This window comes from Etheostoma spectabile, chromosome 11 (genome assembly GCF_008692095.1).
Source record: "Etheostoma spectabile isolate EspeVRDwgs_2016 chromosome 11, UIUC_Espe_1.0, whole genome shotgun sequence".
NCBI classification, from domain to species: domain Eukaryota; kingdom Metazoa; phylum Chordata; class Actinopteri; order Perciformes; family Percidae; genus Etheostoma; species Etheostoma spectabile.
In genome coordinates this window covers 16,136,864-16,157,500 of record NC_045743.1, presented here as the reverse complement: position 1 = coordinate 16,157,500, position 20,637 = coordinate 16,136,864, and the positions used below count along the sequence as shown (strand labels likewise).

At 40.6% G+C, this 20,637-nt stretch overlaps 1 protein-coding gene and 1 long non-coding RNA gene across 5 annotated transcripts in view; one reads left to right on the top strand and one right to left on the bottom strand.

Moving 5' to 3' along the window:
• pard3bb (par-3 family cell polarity regulator beta b) overlaps positions 1-20,637 on the bottom strand; it is a 217,349-nt gene that overhangs the window by 59,935 nt on the left and 136,777 nt on the right. For all 4 annotated transcript variants that reach the window (XM_032529556.1, XM_032529554.1, XM_032529555.1 and 1 more), the window contains exons 20-21: positions 13,979-14,089; positions 13,229-13,606 (exon numbers count right to left, since the gene is read on the bottom strand). In XM_032529556.1, the coding sequence (XP_032385447.1) occupies positions 13,229-13,606; positions 13,979-14,089 (489 nt within the window). The remainder of the gene's footprint in view (positions 1-13,228; positions 13,607-13,978; positions 14,090-20,637) is intronic.
• On the top strand, positions 4,666-4,898 carry LOC116697926 (uncharacterized). Its single transcript, XR_004334083.1, has 2 exons — positions 4,666-4,819; positions 4,862-4,898. It is a non-coding gene; the product is annotated as an uncharacterized LOC116697926 (long non-coding RNA).

Below are 20,637 nucleotides of genomic sequence, written 5' to 3'. Positions count from 1 at the left end.
TTTCCACTCTAATGCTCACATTAAGTGTAAATACCTTGAAAAGGCATTATCAGCCTTGCTCACTTTAAGTTGAGACACCAGGGCTGGTATCTAAAAGGAAAACACAGTGATTTGCAATATTCACCCGATGAACTATTGGGGTTTTCGTGCCATAAGAAAGATGTATAAAGTACACAAAGAAAGACAGGGACAGATGGATACAATAGAAAAGGGTGAGACAAGGAAAAAGGCAAAAGGATAGGTCAAGCATGTTTTTAAGTGCTCTCTAACAGATGACTTTGAGCTGAAAGGTTTCATAAATCTGACACAAAATGGCCAAAGGACTGCAATCTGCCACACAAGCAGCAACACACACGTAAGCTCCCAGACGCACACACACAGGGATAGACAAACACACAGGTGATGTATGGTCTCCTCTTAGATGTGGCACAGGGGAATGTGTCATTCAGACTCTCAGCTCAGTCTGATTTATCACGTTTTAAATGTGTGTATGTGAGAGTGTGTGTTAGTATGTGTGTAGATCAATGAGAAGCCACACAATACAAAACTGAATACAGGAACCCATTAAAACCCTTTTGTAAGGTAGTCTACTGACATCCCTTGCATGGATGTAAAGTGTCACAACTCAGCATCAGAGGGAGTACCATTGTGATTTACTTCCCAGATGTTAGAATGTGCATGCGAGAGAGACGGAGTGAGTGTCAGGTTTGCCTTCTTGGAAGGAACAAAGACAAGAAAAGAATAAAAAATGCTACCCACTGGCAGAACTGTTGACCTTCTGAAAAAAAAAAAAGTCAAGTAGTAGAAGCGGGATTTCCTTTCATTAGCACAGACACAAAGTCATGATAGCCATTTAGAAAAATCCATAAAGCTTGAAAACATAAACTGCAATTGATTTAAAAGCTTAAGAGATGGTACACACTGTATATAAATGGAAAGTAGGGAATTTGTGTCTTTGCATCCTGCTGCTGCTAATCAAAGCAGCAGACAATAGCTGATGCTTCAGAAATGTCAGAGCTACAGATGACTTTCTTACGCCTTTCAATGCAACAGGAAGTGAACATTGACTCCCTATTAAATGTGTAATAAGGCAGTAAACTTAAAACCTTTCTAACCACTGATACAAATTGCATGAATTAACTGAATTATACATGATCCCGTAATTCAATTAAATACAACTTCAATATACAAGTCATTATTCATGTCGTTACACAACACAAAGAATGAGTTAGTATTTGAACTATTCAAACTCATGAATGAACAGTCTCAAAATAATAATGATCACATTATTTTTAGGCTGTTTTCATCTGCTGGCAATGACAGGAAACAAAGCACAGTCGATAGCTGTGAGGGAACATGTAGTTTCATATTGACTGATGGCAACAAGAGGGAGTTGTAGTCTTTTTGTCCTTTGCACACGTCCACAGATATGTGCTGGCCTGTGTGTTCTCCCTGGTGTCTAGTTGTAGAGTAGAGGATCGTTATCCGCTGTGTCTCACAAGGATAGAACAGATCACAACACCGGACACAGGTCAATGCCTTATCTCTCTTACTCGCTGTGTCTTGTATCTGTGTTTCGCTCGGCTGCTTGATCTCACTTGTAGACACACACACACCACAACACACACACACACACACACACACACACACACACACACACACACACACACACACACACACACACACACACACACACCCACAACACACACGATTACTGTAAGTAGAAAAACAACTTAATCAATGTGAGTTATTGTCCATCATGTGTGTTGACATGGATATGAGCTTTCTATATATTATGTGTTCTCTAATGTAGGCATTTCTATGATGCATTCAATTTTCTTTTCACATTTTCCTTCACTGTGACTCATTTAGTGCAGTAAATATTCACAGTTCCGTCACTCTTTCTCCACAATCTATTTTCAATTTCTCGCATCTCCATCCATCCTTTTCCCGCTTTCTCACTCCTCATTCTGCCCTCCACAGTTTATGCAGGTAATCATCTCCGCTGTCATTTACATCCCTAGCTTGATACCATCCATCTCTCCTTCCCTCCCACTCCATCTTAATCTCTTCATCATCGGCTTATCTCAATCTCCTCTGCCCTGCCTCCCTCTTGCCTCCCTCCATATCTCCCTTGCCGCGCTCTTCATCATCTTCTTCCTCCTAATCGCCCAAGCTTGAGCTCAGCTCTAATTAGCTGATGTCTCTGCTAATGAAGTCTGACAACAAAAGATCACCAATGCTGGCAGGTGGGTCAGACGCAAAAAAGAAAGACAGGGGCAAGAATAGAGGGAATAGGTGAGAGGGAGAGGGGAGAAAGAGTGTCAAAGAAAAAGTAAAACAGAGCGGTTGTGTATGTGGAGTGTATGAGCTGTCAGGTTGCTCCGTTGCTTTCTTCTCCTCAACAGGCTAACAGGAAGTGACACATGTTTTTAAAATGCATCTGACAGGATATGACACTGCTCCTTACGTGGCGCCGTCAAAGCACGGGGAGTAATTAGCGCTCTATCGACTGCTATGACATCAATCAGACTAGCTGTCTGAAAGCCGGCGTGTGCAAGAGAGACACTTATGGGGGCAAAGAAGGCTGGCATCCTATCCTCATGATAATCAGTGTGTGTGTGTCTGCTGTACAGTTTGAAAATTGTCTGGCATAACATTATTTAGACAAGCCTTCTATGTGTGCGTACGTGTGTTTGACAGCCAGAGAGAGAGAGAGAGAGAGCGCAACAGGTGGTACAAAATCATGTACGCAGCCTGTCTGGCTCATTCCCCTTTGACTTTAACAGCCATGTGTGTGTGACAGGAGGCCAATTTGCCAAATGCCTCTGCCAACCACAATAGCTGTGGATGGCATCTCCCTAAAGCCGGACACAAGGGCTGTTCCATGAGAGTTACTTACAGCACAGGTTTTGATTTATAATCTAAAGAATTATATTTGTTTGGTTAATAGTTTTACAGCAAAAGCAGACAGATGACATCATTATGACAAAGAACAACGGGAAGGTTTGCCGTGTCAGACGACCTAACAGGAGACTACTGCCTTGCTATGGCTTGTTTACGTTCTTTCATTCAGTGTGATACAGAGAGACGCAACCAACGGAAGCTCTGCAGTGGAGATGGCTTTGCACCTAGACAAATAACCACAGGACAAACAGCCTTGTGAAAATGTGTGGCAAAGTTATCCCTTCTATACAGGGCCCGAGCCATGAGGCAAGCCAAAGTCACCCATTGTCTTATGAATACAGGCCGCTGCCATCTGGTTGCAGGTACATTGCACAAGGTGTATAACAAGAGATTTAAGAGCTGATATGTCATAGCTACCATTAGTCTTATTATTACCTTGATGTAAGTTGTCCCGCATGAATATGAATGTATGTTAAGTTATGTTGTGTATGAATGCATTTTATTCTCTGCTGCCTGTGAAACAAATTGCCCCACTGAGGGCTAACAAAGATTACTTAACGCTTAGATGTACTGTATGCTGATAAAAAGGAGATAATTAGTGAACTGTTCTTCACAATGCTTTATGTTGTCTTCACTCTCAACAATTGCTATTGGCATGAAAACTTGCAAGAGGAAACACAAGGAGCCCAAGCTGATCAATCAATCACAGTTTATGTAGTCTTCCCAACGTATCCTCTGCAGCCTTTTTAACTGTCTCTGCACTTTTTTATATTCATCTCCTAATTATACAACAAAAGCTGTTGTTTGACATTGCCTTTAAAATAATCTATACAATGTTTTGTGATCCGCTGCCCCACTTGGCAGTACGACACTGTTAGTCAGTGCCTTCCTAAGCCATTAATACACTAAGCATTTTTCTGATCCATCACCAGTAGGTTAAGATTTGTCCTCTGCATTTAACCTATACATAGGAGCAGTACGCAGCTGCAGGATCCCAGGGGCCAACTCCTACTTTTTGCCAGTGCCTTTTTGGTCAGGGGACACTGACAAGAGTGCTGACAGGAGCACTAACTTCTATTTGGTTGTTAGAGGAAACCGGAGCACCCGGAGGAAACCCATGCAAACACAGAGAGAACAAGCCAACTCACACATCAATCCCCAGGACTCAGCACTGCTTACTTGCTGTGAGGTGACAGTGTTAACTACTGAGTCACTGTGCTGTCTATGTGGGGAAGGTTAGAGAAATATTATGGTTAATATTTGTATTTAAGTATTTCAGTCAAACAAATAAATTAAGTTTTTAAACGAAAAAAAAAAAATCAGAAAAAAAAGGTGTAGTTTCAGGCTCACAAAGAACATCAAATTAACAGTTGTATCTACAAACAAATTGACAGAGTTCAGACTTTAGCATACAAACCATAGTTACAATATAACTATTTATTAATATAACTACTTTCGCCACAGTCATATCCATATATTACTTTTGTACACATTGTGGAAAGTGTAACCTAAACATCTACCATTACCTACTGAGCTTATGAAATGGTATATGTATAACCCACCAATTCGTATGCCATTATTGGCGTGTTATTAAGACACATACTCATGTTGTGAGTATACGTGTTTATCACCGCCGTTTGGCCTCCATTGACTTACATTACCTTGCGATTGCGAAAATCCGCACGGGGAGGTTGGTCGGATAGGTAAAACACAGGACTTTCACCCAGGAGAATGGGTATCGTGTCCCGCGTGTCACATTTCCTTCGTGTGCCACGTGTCACGTTTCGTAAAGTCTGCTATTGCTTTCTTCTTTTCCTAAACCCAACCGGTTCTTCTTTTCCAAAACCCAACCCGTCTGCTGTATACGGCGCTCAAAATGCGTACACATAACACCACACTTGGCTTTAGAAAAGTGGCCTGTATGTTTACACGATTATACGTCAAGTGTAGAAAGTGGCGTGTATGTTTATGTCCACTGTATACAGCGTAGACATACACGCGGATAGCTCAAAATGTGTACCTATAACATACAACTTGGCTCAAGAAAGTGGCTATGTATGTTCACGCGAGGTCATGATGTCATGTTGACCATTAGGTCGCTTTACACTTCATTCTAGCTTGACTAAGAATCTCTTCAATCACTCTAGAACGTTTGAGAAGTCCCTCCAGTTGACCTTTACTTCATATGACCTGATCTCTCTAATACTCTCTGTCAAATCTTCTTTGCTGGTTATACAAATATTTGCTGGCCATGTGAACTTAAGCAAGATTTTTTTATTAGATTTATTTAAGCAAAAACCGCCTTTACTTTGAGCAGGAAAATTTTAATCAACCTCATGCATAACACTTAACCCTAACCTTACCCAAAATGATTTGGCCTGATCTTCATCCCCAAAAATGAATTTTAATTTATCTCAAAGATGTGACGACGACTTTAATAATTAATGATGTGAACAGAAATCTGGAGCCCTAATATACAGACTTTTGAATGTCCTAAATTGTTTATGATCCAAACTTATAGGGAGCGAAGCATGTTGCGCACACTAGACTTGGATTCCCTGTGATAAGATAAAATGCAACCTCACGTTGATTATATAATGTGAAAACATATATTATATCTTGGCTTTCTGTTTAAGTAATTACAGCAATAACATTCACTTACCCTCTCACACATGGGGAAAGAGCACAATAAGAAGTAATGCACTGTGTATAAACCATAAAAGTTGTTGCCAAATGAAATCTGACACACAATTTTCACACAAAAACAGAATTGAAATGTCAATTAAATTTACTCTAATACTACTGTATGAAAGGTGTATAAGATAAAAGAACAATAAATACCCATATAGATGGAAAATAACGTGAAAGATCCGTCCCTGAGCATGTATCTTTTGTGTCAACTTTGAGCGCCATCTGTTTGTGTGTCCTTTTAAGAGCCTGAGTCTCTGTGTCCATGTGTCCTTTTACCGTGTACGTGACCCATTGCGAGCGGATGTACTTTGCACAGAATTTATTTTTCATTGAAAAGTACTTGTGCAAATACAAGAGGCGGAAATCATAAATGAGAGGAAGAGAGTGCAACAGGGGGAAGAGAGACCTAGAAAGGGTATATTCAAGGGAAAGAGAGGAAGGAGGAGGAAGGAACGGAGCGGACGAGTGCCTCTTGAGAGCTTTCTCTTATTAGCCAGGCTGAATCACACTCTTTGAGTCCGGAAAACACACACTGTGGGCCTATTTCTTGTCTGTCCCCCTCCCGTTCCCCACCCTCTTCTCATTCCTCTCTTTAAGTCCTCTACACATTCTCTACTCCCAGCATCTCCGTTTGGTTTCTCTTACTTTTCTGTACTTTCCCATCTCCCTTTCTTAGTCTAATTTGCCCTTTTAGTCCTGGCCATTCACTGACCCCCCTCCTCATCCTCCTTGCATGTCCTCCCTCCGTCCACCTTGCTCCCCAACTCATCTGTTGAATAATCCTAAAACATCCACTTAGCCTCTCTTCCCCTCTTAATCCCTCAAAACTTCTTCTTTTCTCCCTTTTGTTCACGAGTCGATCCTCTTTTCTCATTCCTGCGATTATTTGGGTCCACTCATGGCTCCTTTCAGCCTGCAAAATGTGGACACTTTATTCTCTTTTCAAAATCATCCTGTTTTCTTACATTTTTCTTTAAAGATTCTTTTGGTGCATATGCGGCCTTTATTTTTAACAGGACAGCTGAAAACATGAAAGGGGAGAAGAGGGGAGGGGAACATGTGGGAATAAAACCTCTCTATATGGGCGCCCGCACTAGCTACTGAGCTACCCGGGCGCCCCAAATCATCCTCTATGCTATCTTTTTTTTAGCTCTAAACATGCACTCTGCCTCAATCATTTTCTCCAAATCTCTCCAGCTCTTTTCTCTTTTCATTCGGTTCTTTTGTCTGATTTCGATGCTTTCCATACCCTTTATCCTGTACTATGTATCCCTCTCTTCCTGCTTTTAAAATGAAATCCCCCTTTTCTTCAACACTTCCTCCTGCTAATTTGTTCCCTTCGCACTTAACACTCATTCTGGCTCTTTCTTCTCGTTTCCACCTTTCTTCTGTTTCACCCCCTCTCCCATTTTCTTTCTTCCACTCCCATTCCTCCCCTTTTATTCCTAATCCCACTTAACCTTCCATTTTACCTCCCTTTCATTCCAAAACACTCCAAATTTCTCTCACATATCCGCCATTGTTCTTGCATCTGCTTGCTCCTCTGTTTTTTTTTTTTTAATTGATAAATTCCACATTTCTTGTCACAGTTTCCATAATAATGCAATTTTCTTTTGCATTTGTATATCTAAAGTAAAACTAGTTAGTAAAGATGAGAGAAATATTGTGTTCATTGTTAAAAGAAACCAACAGGCGGTAGGAGATGGGATAGGTTTTTTTAAGCTGCTTTCCCAATCAATGCATTTTGTTTTGTGGAGAGAGTCATTAATTGCCCTCACCAGTCAGAACGACAAGGAGCTACATGTGTGGATGTCGCAAAGAGACAGTAGGACCTGCATTCAATCCTTGTAGAATTAAAATGTAAATGGACTGTTCTTCCTGTACATAGCACTTTTCTAGTCTTAATGATTACTCAAAGCGGTTTTACATAGTACAGGAACCATTCACACACATTCATACACTGTGGAAAGGCTGCCACACAAGGCGCCACCTGCTCATCATCAGTGTCTTAGCCAAGGACACTTTGAGCAGGGTCAGGGATCAAACCCTCAACCTTCGGATTGGCAAGCAACCGCTCTTCCACTGAGCCACAGTCACCCATTCAGTGAGTTACTGCTCCTATGGCAGCCATTTTCCTAAGCATTTGGCGGTACTGTGACCTCGGTTGTTTATTTAGCAGTGCTAAGAAAGAGCTTTTCTTTGTGACTATAACTTAATGCTTATTTGTATTAAAATCATGTTTCTACCCAAAGCTAGCAAAGATACGTCCCCTAATACACACATCCACACACACTCATGGCCCCGCCTCCTCCACTCTGTGTGTGAGAAGTGTGCAAGATAAAGACAGCCAGTATGTATTACTGTATTAAAAAAAGGCCTGTGTGTGAGCTGAGAGAATATCTGATTAATTAACATACATTAACATTGAGGCAAGAAAGCCTCTCCAATGACCAGCCAAGCAATGCTAAATGCTCATACTTCTCTCGTGTATACAAGCTTCCTCTGCGTCTCTCATGGGCTCTATTTCACCATACTGACTATTATGCACAATTTGGGAATGATGTTGTTTCCTGTCATGTACTCTGAGAAGTAAGACGAGCTTAAATATTTAGGTAAGGTACAGTTTGGGTAGAAATTAATACATTTACCTATGTGAAGAATTTTAGTAGTCAAAAGAAGCTCACACAACTACATCTCACATTGTGTCACACTGACTAGTATCCCACAGGAAATATTTCTATACAAAAGAAGAGCCTATTACTGTTTGATATAAAGCAGTCAGTGGGCAGCTGCTCTTCCAGCACATCCACATTTACATTTTCTAGAGTAGAGTTTCTCACATCCAACATTCAGTTCCAACATGTTGGATGTGATGGAGGGGTAAAAAGTGAACCACTCTGGGCATTTCTTTCTTTCATTCTTGATGGTATTTGCTGTCTACTTATCACTACAGTACCTCTCTCTCAAGCTTACTCCACTCTGGTCTCTCCACACTGATTGTTTTCTAATTGGTGGAGTGCCAGAGGTCGTGGTTGTTATGGTAACCTGCAAGGGGCACTTGACGAGTTAGGTAGTGGATGGGCGAGGGTGGGAGGGGGCACCCACTCAAGAAAACAGAGGGCAGCACTCATCCAAGGCTTGGGTGGTCACTTCAGAAAATGAACTGTGTGTGTGTGTGTTTGACATTTTAACTACCTCAGTTTTATACATGCACCTAAGTGTGTAAGTGCGCAAGACAGAGGAAATTGTTGGCCTGAAAGAACAAGGGTGTGAGAAAGCTAGTGTATATGTGTATGCGTGTGTGTATACATGTGTGTATGTAGAGGGTGGGTGAAGAATCCTGCCCTCCACTTGAACATATTCTAAAGAGCTCCTTTGTTTGCGTCCTTTTCTCTCCCAGCCTCATTCCCACTGCTACGTCCTTCCAATGTGAGCCACTCAGGCCCTCCAATCGGTCCATCTGTGTACTGAGATGGAAGAGAGGCAGAGGAGCTGCAGAAGGGTGGACACCAGGAAAAAGACTGTACGTCCATGCTAAGCTGACTGAATTTGAAAATGCATCTTTCTTCTCACTGATTTAGTACTCCATGCGGACTTAGCTGGCTTTTTGCTTTTAAGACGGTCTCTAGTGTAGGATGAATCTGAAGACGATGACATAAGCCTGGTCAGGGGAGCCTAAATATAAAAATAACTGGCAAATGTTAATGTGGACAATCATTGTTTTCACATAGCATTTTTTAAATTAGACACCTTATTGTGGAGGTTGTCTCATGTAAAGGATGATGACATAGGAAATACCTACCTGTGTAATGGGTTTACTAAATGAGTCTGCATTAAACTCTTCCATGCATAAGGAACTGAGCTGGCAGTGCCCTTTAGAATTAAAGAGGGTGGGCTGGTTGAGAAGCAGACAGTGTGATATATTACTGTGCTGCATGGTTAAATAACCGTCCTTCCATGATAGTGCTGTTTAAAGCAAACCACTGAACAGGCACAAACACGCACATGCAGCCAGCCACATAAATGTGTGCTGGGGAATTTAATTTACTTGATTTTAAGACCTACAGTATATATGGAAATTGCAACACGGTGCTGTCAGCTGTCCGAAGGAACTGACGTAATGTTTGAACTCCTGCAAAGACATTGAAAGTGTAGCAGAAGGCTGTGCGCAACTGTGTTGTTTATTTGAACCAATAATTGGAAAAGTAGATGAAGAATAAAAAAAAAATGCAATATATATATCATTGTTATTCCAGAAGCCTGTTGCTTCTCTATTGGAGTTTGTCAAAGCTTTTGACAAATTTAAGCATTATGGTTATTAGGGACAACTACTGAGTGCCTATTGATTGATAATGTGCACTTTGCTACACATGTATTGCAGAGATACTTGCAGATATGAAAGCATAGCATTTATGAGGTGTTTTAGTGTTTGGCTCAGAACCAGTTCCAGAGTAAAATCACTTTGGAGGCTTTTCAAATTGGTGGATGTGCACCAGTCGTTACAGAGCAGACTGCATGGGTAAGCAAAGGTAATAAAAAAATGGCATACTTCTGATCCAGACTCAGTTCTGTTGTGTGTTACTAACAGCCGATGACCAGAAATTAAAGGGAGGTAGCACAAATGAAACTTAACAACAGTCTAATCAGACTAATTCTATTTTAAGTTTATGTTTATTACTTTGAATTATTGTTCAATTAAGAAGGTCTCAACATCTTAATGTGACAATGGTTTTCAAAGTAACAAAGTGACAAGGCCTGTACTAGAAGGGGAACGTAGCAACTGCCAAATTAACATCAAAGATTATGAAGTGTTGTGTCCTGAATACTCCAGCGGATCTTTATTTTAGAATCAAGATCCACTTTAAGTTATTAATACTTTCACTGAATCAATAAACTGGTCATTTGGTCAGCAACCCTCCCAGTTTACACACACGCACACGCACACGCACGCACACACACACACACACACACACACACACACACACACACACACACACAGAAAGCGGTACATGCACAGAGAGCTTTGTACATTTGTTAGCTCTATGTTGTTGGTGTTTTTGTCACGGCATCACTTACTATACTTAGTCTGTGGTGTGTGTGTGTGTGTGTGTGTGTGTGTGTGTGTGTGTGGTGTGTGTGTGGTGTGTGTGTGTTTGTGTGTAAATCGGTGTGCTTGATTGCTTTTGCTGAGCTGCTGATGGAATGGAGTCCTTAGTGATTTTGTTTATCTCCGTCTCCCACATGCATACCGCGACTCTGGCCTCCCTTGACGCACAGTAATACCGAGTAACGCACACACAGACACCGCTGACACGGCTACCTTCTTTTTTGGCACCATCGATTACTGTCAGCCAATACCTGGACTTGATTCTGTCTGCATCATCAGGTTTCAGGAAGTGATGATAAATGAATAGGTCTACTTGCCAGGACTGCTGTGGCCATGGCTATAGGTTTCCAAAATCAAGACATTCTTAAACTTGTTTTACTTATTTTGTGGAAGGAATGAGGAAATAGATGGGAAAAGTGAGTAAATAAATATTGGATAAATTAAACTAAGTAGTCACAAGCCTAAACTGGATCCATTCAACTTTCTTATTTATCTAGTTAATTATGAGTTAGGACAAATTATTTTTAGAGACAGTGGTGTCCCATTGGTATAGTTTTGGAAGAATCTGGCATTGCTTATACATCTCTGTTTTGGATTGGCCAAAACTGAACTAAGGTTTGATCCATTTCCCTTCCACATTATCAAAAATCTGAGCAATTTACTTTTAATAAAAATCTTAAAGAAGTCTACCCTACAAGCCAAGGTCAATAGAGTCTTGACTTTCCATTATGAAACACTATTTATGCAAAAAGGAAACAATATGAGGAAAAAAAAAAGCCAGAATCTCTTTGAAGCCTGGACCTGTCCATCAAACAGGTTTACTTCCTTGCATGAAGACAGGTACAGAAGTTAGGTGGATGTGTGTGAGGATATCTGTACTGTTAGATATATTCAGGAGTAAGTGAGCTGTGACTGACATGATAAAGGTTAGGAGTAAGGATTGTGGAGCTGAGATGAACACATGAACTCTGCAGGGATTTTATCGGGACACACATCACATACACACACTATTGTGTGTATGTCAGTGGGTACATGAGTACACTAGCACTCACACTAAAGCTCAAAGCAGGCATAAACAATTCAATCTTTCCTTTTTTCCTTCTGTTTCTATCTCTCTCTTGTTCTCAAACACACACACATACGCACACAAGCAAGCACGCACGCACGCACGCACGCACGCAAGCAAGCAGGCACGCTCGCCTGCAGGGTTTAAAGTGAAAAAAAATCCTGAGCCTGAAACTTTTTGGAAAGGGGGGGTCCACAGTGTAATGTTTCGATATGCACTCATTAAAGTTAATTTGACTGGCAAAACAGTTAAAGTCCTTCTTGAATTACACAATAATAAAAGTCAACATTTTTAAGAAGTAATACGTTTTTTACTTTTTCCAACCATATACTGAAGAGTTAATGTAGATTTTCATATTGCAATAATATCATAATCCCACATTGAATCATTGTAAAAACAAAACTTTCTAGATGTTGTGTTGTTATTTTGGCCACGTCATTAAAAAAGAGAATTAGTACATCCATGATTTTGTCCATGTTGACATTAGTTGCTTCATGTACATTTATTAAAAACTTTGTTTGGCTTTTCATAAAGCCAGACGTCTAAACTCTGGGACAAGGCCGTTCTGTTTAAATACTGCCATGCTGATTCCTAACAGACATAACATCCAGTCCTAACATTTTTATAAAATAGTCATACCCCAGAAATCCAGCTTTGAGCCCGAGTACTTTAAGCTCTGCTTTAGTTAGAGTTGCGTTCCTCTCATACGATTGCTAGGTGAAATCAATTGACTCGAAAATAAAAAACTGAATGCAAGTTGCCAAATTTATTTATTTATTTTTCCTCACGGCCGCACGCCGGAGTTCCGGCACGTTGCCAGAATACTTTAATCCCTGCGCACGCACGCACGCACGCACACACACACTCACACTCACACACACACACAAGTGATTTTAGCAGCTAGCGCGGGTAATGTATCGGCCATTCTCAATAAACACATAGACACAAATAGACGTGTGACCACAAAAATATGATCATACTTGCTACTCTTTCTCACACACACACACACACACACACACACACACACACACACACACACACACACATCACACATGGCACACACCACACACACACACACACACACACACACACACACACACACACACACACCTTTGGGAGATAAACTTGATTTAGACAGGTGAGGGGAAAAGAGAGGGGGAATTATGAAGCATCAGCAAGATAATATAATAATATGGTATGATAATATATAAGAGGAAATAATAAGAGAGAAACAGGGAGAGACCTGGGAGCTTTAAGCCTAGGCATAGCTCCAGGAAGGGGGCCCAGGTTATTTTGCAGGTGTTATCTGATCAAATGGAACCAATTTTGCCACTGTGTGTCAAACTACTGAAAGAAAACCTTATTGCTTTGGTTAAAAACATCAACTACCGCCCTCAAGCACAAGGCTGAGAGTATATATAGCCTGAGAAGGTATATATAAAGTCATGGTGCCTTACCTGTCATTAGCAGTAGCAGAGACAGGAGGGGATGTAGTTCCAGCTCCCCTTGGTTTATTGACTTTGGCGTACAGCCTATCAAGGGGGTCACCATCAGGGATGGCTCCAGGGTCGTTACCATGATTTCCATGCCCTGGTAAGGCAGAACGGCCTTGGGGAGAAGGGGTGCCTGGATTGGTGTGCTGAATTGTACTGTAGGGAGGTGACTGAGAAGGTGGCAGCGGCATTGGACCCATTTCACGGTTCCTGAAGGACTGTATTCGGGCATAGTTGGGGTCTGTGTCGTCATCTTCAACATCCGGATACGCCGAGCCGCCATCGCCACCTTGCTGGTCTCTGAGCCGTTGATCTCGCAGCTCAGGATGCCCTGCCTCAATCCTGACAGACAGATGGAGAGCCATATAAGACGTCCAGAAACATAGAGATTGTTTATAATGGCTGAGTTACAGGGCTACCAGGGCTAACAAGGGCTACCTTTAAAGAGTGCACAGTGGTACAGCATTAGTATAGAGCTCAGGAATGACTAGCAGGGAGTACAGAGGGATATAGGAATGGGAAAGATTGGAAAGATTGAAAAGAAAGATAAGCAATAAAAGAAAAGAATGGTAGATGTTAATAAAGTGAACAATCATCTTTAATCAAGTATGAGAAACAAAGGTTTTCTTAATGAAAAATATCTCTCTGAACATACAACGTATCTCAGTCCGCGTGTCAGCAAATTTAAAGCAAACAATCATCAAGGCTTCCTACCTTTCCCTTTCATCTTTCATCCTCTCGAACTCATGATCACTCAGAAGGCCTGACTTCTGTTGCTGGAGAGCTGTTTTTGAGTCCTTCTTCTCTTCTTTTTTCTTCCCGAATCTGGACAGAGAGAAGAAGTGAAACAGACAGAGAGAGACAGGCATCAGACACAATGAGAGTTAATGGAGAAAACATTATAGTTTAACTAAATTAATCTGTACGAGGATTTCACCAGCCTTCAACATGATGTGGTACTGGTAGCAGTAACTAACATCACAAAAACACCATTCTTACAATAAACACACATGGCTGACATCCTACACATGCAAATACAGTGACATGAATGCCAATAAAGTACGGACACTGTGTTATTCAGTGCAAGATCAGGCTGTGACTCTGTGTCAAGAACAATGAATCACCCTTGCGTCTCTCCAACCTCTCACTCACAGACACACATACATAGCAAGCACCAAGAGAAAAACTTGGATTTGCATGTTTACTGTTTATTCTTGTGATTTATATGTGTGTTATTCCAATTATTTAGACGTTGCGATGACAAGTGTAGCAGTTACGCATAATCAAAAAAAGTTTGATTCTGTATTCTTCAACATGCACAACAAAAAGCACAACTCTGCTGTGCCTTTGCACGTAAATATGATATCAAACATGGACCAATTAAAATCAAGATATTACTGGACATTTGCGCAGCTGACGTCTACTACGTCATAAATGAAATCCCACAAAATTCAAAGTCAAAATGACAGCAGTGGTGTCCGACGATATCGCAGCGTTTTCTTCAAACTTGATTTTAATTCAAAAAAGGAAACAATAGCAAGAGGGAGGTCTACGCTAGCCTTAGATGGACTACGGCAGCAAAAGGGACCAAAAATTGTCAGATTGTTTCAAACCGACTGGTTTGGAAGAAAAGATTGGCTATGTGGCTGTGCTAACAGTCAGCGGCTATACTGTTGTCCCTTCCTGCTTTTTGCAACTAGTCAGACTGTTTGGACTTCAACTGTGATCTGAACAACCTGCCTGCAGCTTTAACCAAGCATGAACATTCATCATTTCACATCCAGTGTCAAATTACTCTAAAAATCTTCTGTAAATCTCGGATCGACCTTGCACTTGACGAGAAAAGTAGGCTGAATATTTAACCTACCATAATGAAAAGTTAAAGGAAAACCGAGAAGTATTGAAGGATCTAATAAGTGCTTCCTTGCAAAGCAAGAGCTTGCTTTTCGTGGCAATGATGAAAGCACTAGCTCTAGCAATAGGGACAATTACATCGAGTTGCTGGATGTGCTAGCTGAGAAAGACGAGAGGTTGGCTAGACATCTATTTACATCTACTGTATTTTCTGGAACATCTAACAGAATACAAAATGATCTCCTTGACTCAGTGACAGACGTGCTCCTCGCTGACATCAGAAGTGACATAAATGCGGCCCTCTTAGTTGATGGGGAGATGGATGAGTCGACTGATATGACAATTAAAGCCCAAATATCTGTTGTTGTACGTTATGTATGTGGAGGTAAAGTAAAAGAAGCCTTTCTAAGCTTTGATGATATCAGCAACGACTGGAGAGCAGCAGCTATTTTACAGTGTGTACTGAGCACATAAGAGAAATACAACTGCTGCGATAAACTGGTTGCGCAGACATACAATGGAACCTCTGTCATAATGAGATGGAACTTGTTCACCGCAAGACACAAGATGAGCTGTCAAACAAAACTGAACGAGCTTGCATCTACTATTGCATTCTGGACAATGTCAATGTTCAGATGAAGACCAGGTTTGTGGATAACTTTTCTGACCTCGATTTCATTAGACTCGTAGATTGCAAAAAGTTTGAATAGATGGTGGGCAAAGCTGTCAAAGTATGCTAGGTACTTTGAAGAATCTCCAGGCTTCAAAGAGAGTCAGAGACTATGCAAACTGAAGGCCCATAACGACGAGTTTTACAACGCAGTGATCGACATCTTCACAAGGAATGCGCGTCAGATGGATTTTATGTACTAATAATCTACCAATTGGTTAGTCAGAAACTATTTTGGGCTTAATATTGAATTGGAAAGTGTGACTGAAGTACTGCCGGCTACAAGCCATTTGCCTTCATATTCAATTGAGCAGTGTTGTTTTCATTGTTGCTGACTGTGACTGACAAATATAATTGGCCCTGGCGCTGTGCAATAATAAAGGATAAAGAAGGTTGCATAACTTGCATTCTGATGCTGGACATTATTCTGTGTGTGTGTGAGTGTGTGAGAGTGAGTGAGTGAGTGAGTGAGTGAGTGAGTGAGTGAGTGAGTGAGTGAGAGAGCGAGCAAGAGAGAGAGAGAATATGTCATCCTGATTGGAAATTTCTTGATATTGACCGTGCATGTGTGCCGCACTTATGCGTAACGTTTGACGATTGAGTGTCATCCTAAACAATAAATTAGGAAATCTGGCTTTCATAACTCAGTGCCTCTTACTGACATCACCGCACGTCACTGGTAGTGGTAGATACCAATCCTTAAAAGCAGCTGCCATAGCTAAACACAACACTTCAGCCTGCACTGCTGCTGCAGCTAAACCTTTGCTAGCGCTGCAGTAAAGTCACTTTTAAATTGAAATGCTCCCAAAACATAAGTTCCTAGCTTGCCTCTCTCTTCTTGCTGTTCTTTCCTCCTTAAAATAGAGAATTGTTATAATAGTAATTACTCAAACATACATTGAACTTTAATATACAAATACTGTAGGTAGGAAAGGCAAATAGATGAGGTAAATATGTACTGCAAAAAGGTAAGCGATAGGAAAGATACAGGTCCATATGTATAGGTTGGTGGTTGCAATGCAATGCAAAGAACAAATAGAGTCTGAGTAGTTCAATAAATAAGAGAGAGAGAGAGAGAGAGAGAGAGAGAGAGAGAGAGAGAGAGGAGAGATGAGAGAGAGAGGCTATCTGTAAAGCTATTGCTCCTCTATACAGCCTAATCTAAATTAAAAGATGGTGTACACACAGTAGACTAAGTGTTTTAAGTGGCCACATAGCAATACCCCAAACCACAGCAGTCAATAGTTTATATGTGGTCAGCATCAACAGCATACTCAGCAATACTGGACACTGCACAAGTAATTACCTAGAGAAGGCCGTGGCTCAAACACATGCACAGACACAAATACACACACCTGACTAAACGGCACAACTTAAATCTTGAGAGTTGACTGCATCTCTATATTTAGGGAAATAAGAGAAAAGAAATTAACCAGCATTACCCCTTGAGTGTATAGAGTTACATGGACAATTATTTACAGTGAGTGATGGATGACATTGTTTTGTCTTGTTCTGTTTTCTTTTTCTTCCTTCTTTGTTGACAAAGAACTGATTGATATGAAGTTATCCGGAGCTTATTCAGCGGCTAAACATGTCTTGAGCAAATATAGCCTGTTCACACGCTGACGTGAAAAAAAGGAGGAATAAAAGCACTCCTCCCATAGATGCTTGTTGAAATGCACAGCCCAGTGGCTATACGGTGAGCAGGATATGGTTAATAGAGCCAGTCAAAACTGCTAAATAGTTAATATATGCAACACGCAAACCGTGACCTTATAACACACCTTATGTTTTATTTATCTGGTGAATTTATTGATACATTATTCTTTGGTTTACACTTCCGCTAGCCACTGCCGCTGAATTTTTTTGATGTATCACTATATATTTACACACACACACACACACCACACACACACCACACACACACACACACACACACACAACACACACACACACACTTGCTTGTGCATTATTTAAAACAATATTAAGGGTCATTTTAAAGTGTGTGACTGTTTTGCAGTTTAGTTTGTGCATGTCTGTACACTGCTGTGAAAAAATAACGGTAGAGTGTGCACTAAAGTAATATGTTTCTTTGAAATGCTTAATGTGGACTGCAGATAAAGCAGCATATGCACCTCCCATAGAGGGGGGCTCAATGAGCAATGAAGGGCCATAACCGTGTGTGTGCATTAACAGTGTGCATTTGCCTCATTGGGGACAAGCCTTGCTCTAATTACTGCTACATACAGAGTTACAGGCTTACCCTTTCCTTCAACTCTCTCTCTCATCCCCTCTCTTACCCCTCCTTCACCTCCCTTCCTTTGACCTTTTCCTCCTTTTTTACCTCCCTGTCTCTCCTAGCATTATCTGTCCCCACACACACACACTCGCACGGACACATGGATTTTATGTCGATTGTATTACTCGCAGGAGATACAGAGTAAAAGAAAATCTGACTTGAAAATACCTTAAAACCTAACCTTACAAACTTATCACTGTGAAGTCAAAACAGGCCTGTACACAAAACCCATAAACTGAAAACAATGAATGTCAATGAATAGAGATAAATAAGACAAAACCTAAGAAGTGAGAGATAAATAGACGACAATCTCTCGCTGTGTCCAATTGCGTGTTTAAAATTGATTTTGGACTAAACTGACATTGGATGCCTCTTTAATACCTTATCTGTAACATGGTATGACAAATGAAGCAATCAAACACATCCCCGTGCAGCAGGCCATACGCTGCTTTCATTTACGAGGGGAAGGATGAGGAGCTTGACTAAATCCTTTCACCTGTGGTTTGGAAATAACTGTCCACATAAGATTAATCCAGCCATTTGAGTTTTACTTCTCCGCACTGACCTTAGAGTCCAACTATGCCAAATGGCAATATGTTTTAAAAATATTTTATATGAGCAATTTTGTATTTGGACAAATGGTGGAAGAGTGATGTTGAAAAGTAAATAGTGTACAAAAAACATATGTCAACTGCAGTTCTCTAGATCCTTAAAGTAAAGAGTGTTACACACGTTTAGGTCTCAAGATCATATCTGATTTGCTACTTTGATGAAATCACTGGCAAAAAGATTATGACAAAAATGGAGTGAAATTACTGCAAATTGTAACCAATGCGTCAACCTCTTAACATCTGGTTTAAAACACTAGCTACCAAGAATGAACATTGAATTAAACAATGTAGCATACTATGCAGTATGTGTTATATGGCTTCTTGACACACTATACTTCCTTAATTTCTTCCCATCATTTGTTCATTCCTCATTCTCTCTCCCTTCCTACATCCTGTGTTCATCTGCGGGGGTGTGATCTCCATGGGGTCAAGTTCTACAGTGACGATGAACCGATTACAATCAACATGAAACCATATGTAGCTATGTTTGAGTGAAGGGAAAAGGACAGTGAGAAGGATTTAGAGGGTAGAGAAAGATGTACAAAGATAATGGACACCTACAGCTTAATTAGGCCTACTCTCTCTAGTCCCTCTTGAGTGTTATTACTGGGCTATTGTGGGAGGCAGCATGCGTGGATGCATACAAACAAGCACACACACACACACACACACACACACACACACACACACACACACACACACACACACAGACAATTGAACAAAGATACACAATGAAAATATAGGCAGAAACAGAAAGCCCATAAACATTCATCGATCAGAATGTTAGTGTGTTTCTGTGTGTGCATGTGGCCTTTTGCAAGTGAGGAAAGTAACAGAAATAGAAACACACTTGGGATGCCTATGCGTTTCTCTTTGTACATGCACACAAAGAAAACAAGAAAACTGCCGTAAATATGAACTAAAGTGGCATGTCTCATGATGGCAAGAAACTCATCTTTGACTTTTTTCCTCTCTCTGCACCTTTGAGCAGCAGGCTCATTCTATTCATTCTGTTTAGGACTTCTGTCTTCCAGCAACTTCCTTTTCATGTTAGTCCTTTAAAATTGAGGAATCAGTAAAAACACAAACCATTGGCTAAGTGTCTTCACAGTGCACATTTACTAACAAACAGGTGCTGGGGGTAATGAACAGATATCTGCATATGAATGCAGAATCTGTAGGCAACGGGACAATATTTTGGTAACCAATGGGTTCCGAGATTACTGGAGGAATAGAATAATTGTCTATATATAAAACGTTTTAAATTGTACAAGTTATGTCATTATCGCTTGAGCATAATTTCACACGGGATATCAGAGTAAAAACAGCTGATTACCAGTCTGTTAGGATGAATGACCTCTAGTTCTGTCATTAGTGGGAAAAAGAAGGATGACTGATGATGAATATGTATGACTTAACACCACAATCTGTATGGAAAGTGAACAGCTACTCATTTGCATGTGAGAAAGATTTAATTAATCATATAGGTTTCTTAAAGCCTCCATCTGTGTTGGAAAAGGTAGGAGGAAGAAAACAAAACAGACATTTAGCCATTTGAGTCTGATGTCTGACCAGCGGGGGAAAACTTTTTCTTTGGGAATTATTGTTTCTTTTCACAGTTGATTTTTTTGACTTACCGGACGGTAGTAACCACAGAATATGTTGTACAAAACACGCCTACATATTACTTAGTTATTTACTTACTTAAATATCAGCTTCACCTAACAAAGCAACCTGCAGCAGGCACAGTGTGACTGTCCAGAGTGCAAACCTTAACCCATAAATTAACCCACATCTTTACAAATCTCGACCTTACACTAAACACGTTTTAGATGTGAGGACTGGTCAGCATGGTAGCAAATGGTAAAACATCAAGAGATCTAAAACAGGTTCTAACATTAAACAAAACACGCACACATACACAGTGAGCAGAGGGCTG